The sequence below is a fragment of the Urtica dioica genome, chromosome 11 (assembly GCF_054948205.1).
Source record: "Urtica dioica subsp. dioica isolate 48M chromosome 11, U.dioica_male_clone48M_v1_H2, whole genome shotgun sequence".
Taxonomy (NCBI): Eukaryota; Viridiplantae; Streptophyta; class Magnoliopsida; order Rosales; family Urticaceae; genus Urtica; species Urtica dioica.
This window is the reverse complement of record NC_142766.1, coordinates 14,719,011-14,725,756: the sequence shown is the minus strand read 5'-3', so window position 1 is coordinate 14,725,756 and position 6,746 is coordinate 14,719,011. Positions and strand designations below refer to the sequence as shown.

At 41.1% G+C, this 6,746-nt stretch overlaps 1 protein-coding gene across 1 annotated transcript; it reads left to right on the top strand.

Moving 5' to 3' along the window:
* The first annotated feature begins 305 nt into the window (after positions 1–305).
* Positions 306–1,199, top strand: LOC149381517 (uncharacterized). The gene has a single exon (XM_089601374.1). The coding sequence runs from the start codon at positions 306–308 to the stop codon at positions 1,197–1,199; it is 894 nt and encodes a 297-aa protein (XP_089457500.1).
* Positions 1,200–6,746: the final 5,547 nt, after the last annotated feature.

Genomic DNA, 6,746 nt, shown 5'->3' with positions numbered 1-6,746 from the left:
AATCAAACCGATCCAGTTTCGGTCCTAGTTTAGAGATCATCTACTCCTAACAACTTACCATTTAACACAAATTGATCTTCTTATAAACTTATCCCACAATAAGTTCTCTCACCTTTGTGAGACTATTTTTTTGCTACCTTCCACTCAGCTTTTATTTATTATTTCTGGTTAATTTCGATTGTTTCCGTGCATTGAGTTTCACTCGAGCAATTGTTACAAATTAACTTTTAAGTATTTATTAAATATATTTTATTACCATTTTTCCAACAAAATGTACTTATGGAAAAAAGTGCCAATATAATAAGATGAGTTTATTGCCCATAGCGTCGAGAGGTATGAACATAGACCCCCGATGCCCACGCTGCCCCTGTGGCCCGGAGTCCTCATTCCATGCGATCTGGGAGTGTAAACAGAGCAAGTCGCTATGGAAACTCACTGGATGGTGGCCGATGATTAAGATGAATTACCACGGAGACATGATAGCTTTTCTGATCCGGGTCAAAGAGCTCCTCAACAGCCATGACTTCGAGTTATTTCTCATGATCGCGTGGTCAGCTTGGAACCGAAGGAACGACACCATCCACAACGACAGGGCCAGACCGCTGGAAGCTTCCATCAATCATGCTCTCAATCTCCTGGAAGATTTCCGCGAGCACTCGATCTCAGCCCCGGCCCTCCTGCCACCACGCCCGGCCAAACCCTCCCAGTGGCCTCCTCCAGCCCCGAACATAACGGCCCTCTCCACCGATGCGGCCTTCTCCTCGGATGGGACTCGATGCGGACTCAGCGGAATCTTCCGGACTGCAGAGGGACTAATCAGCGGCTCCTTTATTGCGCCTGGCAATGCTAGCCTCAGTCCCTCCTTGGCAGAAGCGCAAGCAATCAAACGCGGCGTCTCCTCAGCGCGTTCCCTTGGCATCTCGGACCTCATCGTTCAGACGAACTGTGAAATCCTGCCCAAGCTCCTCCGCTCCCGCCTCTTGCCGGTGACCGAGTTAGGCCGACTCCTGGAAGACATCAAAGACGCGGCTACCTGTTTCAATTCTTTCCAGATTATTTACATCCCTAGATCTTGTAATCAAGCTGCTCACCTCCTGGCAAAATATGCTTTAAATTTCAGTTCCTATATTTTGTGGCCTAACACTGTACCTCCCCTTCTGTGGGACACAATTGTGGCTGATAAGCCTTTAATGAATTAATCCATGTGACTTTCCCCTCAAAAAAAAAAAAAAAAATAAGATGAGTTTATTGCATGCACTTTTGCATTACACGTTTAAATAGAAATTCATATGCACACATACATTATATATTTATATATATATATATATATATATATATTAAAATCTATATAAGATTGATGATTTAAAATAATAAATTTGGAGGGTGTAGGGCATAGCGGTGGTAGCTCTGACGGCAACGAAGATTATTCGTCTGATTTACATGATTAACCAAATAAATTAAAATAAAATAGGAAACTTAATTCGGAAGTTATGAATATAAATTATTTCGCGAATAGAAAGTTGAAACATTGTGTTGGAGAGCTTTACGTAGATTTAAGACAACATGTTCCATATACGAACGAACTATGTTAGCGAATCCTGGATTAGGTTTCCTACAAAATTGACCAGCAAGTTTGGATTTATACATAAAGTAGCCAGATAATCAAGTCCATCTCTGAACCAAAAGATAAATTATATGAGTGGATAACTATATCGATATGTCGTTTATCCGTATTCCGTATGACTGGGATCATTCACAATTGGATCATTCACATTGATATAATTGGTTTTTTTTTTTAGAAAAAATCGAGGGTATATACTTTATTATTTTTTAATTTGTCAAAATTAAATCAAGTCCTAGAATTATGAATGATTTTTTTAGCCAGTCTTATATATACTAAACACGTTCACGTTTTCGTAACGGTTAATATCTCTCGAGCATCTAACAATCTACGTCGATATTTGAAATTTTATCTTTTAATCTCAAATCCTAAAAATACGACAAGCGCACACACGATTCCGTCGAAGGTTAGGCTATTAATACGACAATTGTTTTATTGTTCTCTTAGTTGTCGTTTTTTAGTTTATTATGTTTTCTTTTCTCTTAGCTTAGTCAGTTGCTCATGTGGACTGTTACTATTGAGCGTATAAATGGTGTACATGTTGTGTTCATTGTATGAATTTCTTTTCATTTAGTGAAAGTTTTCATTCTCTCGATCGAGATTTCTTAATCATTTTCTTCGTTTCTTTCTTTCTTCCTTTGAATCTCGAAAGTAACATGGTATCAGAACTGAATTTTTTTTCGCAATTCATCTCATCTATTTCGAGTTTCAGTAGTTCAAAAATCTCTTCCTATTTCTCACGATTTCCACCGTCAAGGAAATGGACGAAAAAGCTCTCAAATTTGCTCAAGAAATAGGTTCTCAGATCAGATCGGAGAAATTTCCAATTGACGATCCAGTCAGCCCGTATTTCTTGCATCATTTAGATAATCTAGGTGCAGTGTTAGTGTCTCAACTACCCGCCGTGGAGCAGATCGACGTTCATCGCGATCTCGGTGAAGAACATATTAGGTTTTATTGACAGATCGATCAAGAAAGAAACCTGATGGATCTGATATGCTTTCTTCTCAATTCTTGGAACATAAATAACAATATTATTATATCTTGGATATCCTCAACTCTGTCACAGAGGAAAATTCTTCAAGCATCGTCTATGGAAGAAACACGGCGAGTGAGATATGGAAAGAACATGAAGAATATTTCCAGCAGAGCAACAGACCGAGCATCTTCCAGCTCCGTCAAGAATCGTCGAATCTAGCTCAAGATCAGAAGTTGATCACATCATACTACACCAAACTCAAGGCGGTTTAGGAAGAATTGGGGGATTTTTGATCTAATTGCACCTATGAGGGCTGTCCTTGTGGAGCAACAAAGGCGATGATGAGTTTTCTACAATCAAAATACGTCATAGAATTTTGATGGACCTAAACGAGTCATTCGCCACGATGAGAGGACAAGTCCTTCTAATGGATCTGATAACGCCAGTCAACAAGGTCTACGTTCTTGTTTTACAAGAAGAAAAGCAAAGATCAGTTGGTGCAGAAATTGGAGCTCAAGAGACCTCCAATGCCATGGCCGGCCACGATGACTTGAAAGTACGATGAAGAAGCCGGTCAAGAAAGATAGGCCTTACTGCACCCATTGCAAAACTATAGGGCATACCATTGACAGATGCTTTAAGATCCATAGTTATCCACCATGATATAATCAGAAAATCAAAGGCATAACAAATGTGGCACAGCAGGTTCATTATAATCAATCAGAGATAATTGATGGTCTCTCCGACGCATAGTGTCATCGATTGATCAATCTTCTTTTGAGCAAGCTCACGAAGTCATCAAGCTCAGGCGCATTAGCAAAGACTGAGATCAACCTTGCTTCATATGACTTAGGCGCTTGCTATTCAATTAAAAACCGTGATGATTTATCTCTCTTGCATAGTCAATGGATCTTGGATTTTGAAGCCTCTAGGCATATTTTGTTGGAATCGATCTAGGGTTTAAGAAAAAGTTTAACGCTTCGGTGAGCGGCGGAATTTTAAAAATTTTCTTTTGACAAGTAAAACGTTTTTACTAACCTAGACAAGAGCAAGCACATGTAAATAAAACTAATATAAGCTTTAAAAGATTACTAACTGTTGATACGTTATTTATTGGCTTTATTTTTTAGTGCAAGATGTGTGGAAAGATGTCGGTCGTTATGTTTCCTCTTCTGGTATGACATTTTTCCTCCTGTGTGCAGACTCTTTTTCAGGCAAGTTTCTAGTTTTGACAGATTGCTTCGCTGGTGACTTATTGCTGAGTTATTGCCTCGCTGCTGTCTTCATTACGAGATATCTGCCTCGCTGGTGACTTCATTGCAAGATATCTCTCGCTGATGTCTTCATTGCACGATATTCGCCTTGCTGGAGACTTTACTATGTGATATTCGCTTGAGGCCGGGTAAGGAAACCCGAGATACCTTCCAGGATTGTTCAGCTGCCATAAAAGTCATGCGCTCCCCCTTAGCAGCCTCGACGCTTTTGATAAAACACTCAGAGCTCTTAGACGTGCAAGACCGGCGGACTGGGAGGCTGTGTGTTTTGTTGATAGCGGTGTATTCTCTCAAACACTATTCCACAAAGATTGAGTGTCTGTGAGAGTTGGGTTTTGTGTTCTCGTGATTGAAGGTTCACGTACTGCTGAAGACTAAAGGTCATCCGAGCCAGGAGGTTGCTCGAAGGGTGGAATTGAGACGGAGCTCAAATTCAAGGGGAGTCCCTGACTAGGTGATCACTGGTGGTAATAGTCTCTAGGTTTTTATTGATTGTAATCAGATATAAACCTTGTGTGTACTATTGACTACAAGATAGTGAAAACCTTTCCACTGGTAGCGTGCCCCCAGACGTAGGTGTGTTTCACCGAACTGGGTAACCATATCGTGTGTACTTTGTTTACTGCACTGTTTTGTTGTTTATCCATAATCTGTGTTCAAGCAAGTTGTCGGACACATTGTCAACACATTGTGTGCGACATCTTGTCTTTGCGACTAATCAGAATTTCATTTGGTATCAGAGCAGGCACCTTAATCTCTTTGGTGGTTTCCTGGATTTTTTTTCTGATTACCTAATATGGATAGTTCCCGAGAGGGAGGTTCTGTCAATCGCCCTCCAGTACTCGACGGAACCAACTATGGTTATTGGAAGGCACGCATGACCGCCTTCATGAAGCCCCTTGATAGCAGAACCTGGAAAACAGTGATACACGGGTGGGAAGCTCCTGTTAAGGTTTATGACAAAGGAGCCGCTACTGGTTCAAAACCCGAAAAGGACTGGACCCCCGCTGAAGATGAGGCGGCCCTTGGTAACTCTCGTGCTCTTAATGCGATTTTTAACAGAGTCGATAAAAATGTTTTCAGGTTGATAAATACGTGCACTAGTGCCAAAGAGGCCTGAGAAATGCTTGTTGTTACTTATGAGGGTACCACAAAATTTCTGAGAGCATTCACCAAATTCATTAGTAGACTCATGAGTATGGACAGAGGCAGTAAAGGCCACAAAGTTACTTATCTGATCGGAGTCGCTATTTTCATCTTCTTCATCCGAAAGAGTAGTGTTGTATCCATTTTTCTGTTTCTTGAGGAAGTTGGGACACTCCTTTTGAATATGTCCGAAACCTTCATATTCGTGGCACTGAATGCCTTTGCCTTTGCCAGATCGTTCACCGCTTTTACTATTCCTGTGAGGATTAGCATTCTTCTGGACTCTTTGTTGAAACTTTTCTTTAACATTGGCAAACCTGCGAAGAACATGAAGGGGCTTGGATATACCCATGGTGCTTCATCATCCCAAACTACTTTTGTTCCTAAAAAGCAGACTAGCCAGATGTCGCGAAACATGCCTCAACCATCTGGTAATGACAAATCCCATGATCTTCTTCGGCAACATCCCTCTGGATCAACCAGGTCTCTAGTCAACAGACCCCGTTGGGTATGCCATTATTGTGGTAGAAAGGGCCATATTCGACCTTTTTGCTATCGGTTATACGGGAGAAACGTCCGTCAACAAAAGTCCATTCACAGGAATGCCCTACCTCGCCAACAACCTTCTACTCGGCTGGAATGAAGAGTAAAAAATACGTCATATCATGCCAATATTGCCTACACATCTCTTAGTGCATCCACCGGGAGTGACTGGTATTTCGACAGTGGTTTCTCTCGCCACATGACAGGTGATCACACATTCCTGACCAACGTGAAACCTTACTCTAACTGTCATGTTACCTTTGGAGATGGAGTAAAAGCCAAAATTGTGGGTAAAGGTCAGTTAAACTATCCTGGTATGTCCTGCTTGACTGAGGCTTTGTTGGTAGAAGGGTTTACTGCTAATCTTATCAGTATTAGTCAACTTTGTGATATGAATTTACGTGTAAATTTTACTCGTGATAAGTGTGTGGTGGTTAATGAGGAACAGGATGAACTTATGCGAGGAACCAGATCTCGTGACAACTGCTACATGTGGACTCCCGTACCAAACAACAATTGTCTCTTGACCAACGTTGACGAAACCAAGCTATGGCACCAAAAGCTTGGTCACCTGAATCTTAGAAGCATCCAGAAAATTGTTTCTGAGAAAGCCATCATCGGTGTCCCAAATCTGAAGATTGTTGAAGGAAAAATCTGTGGTGAATGTCAGATTGGGAAACAGGTCAAGAAGTCTCACAAGATGGTGCAACATCTTACCACATCTCGTGTACTGGAACTTCTTCACATTGATCTGATGGGACCGATACAGGTCGAAAGTCTTGGAGGGAAGAGATACGTGTTTGTGTGTGTGGATGACTACTCCAGGTATACTTGGGTTGATTTTATTCGTGAGAAATCTGACACTTTTGCTGTTTTTGAAGCCTTATGCAAGAAGGTTCAGAGAAAAAAAAGAGAAAGCATAGGCAAAGTGATCAGAATTCGGAGTGATCATGAGAGGGAATTTGAGAACATGAGCTTTGCTAAGTTTTGTACCGAAGAAGGGATAGCCCTTGAATTCTCTGCTCCAATCACACCACAACAAAATGGAATTATTGAAAGGAAAAATCGAACCCTCCAAGAGATGGCTAGAGTAATGATGTTGGCTAAAGACATTCCACTACATTTCTAGGCTGAAGCTCTTAATACTGCATGCCATATTCACAATGGAGTTACTATTCGTCCA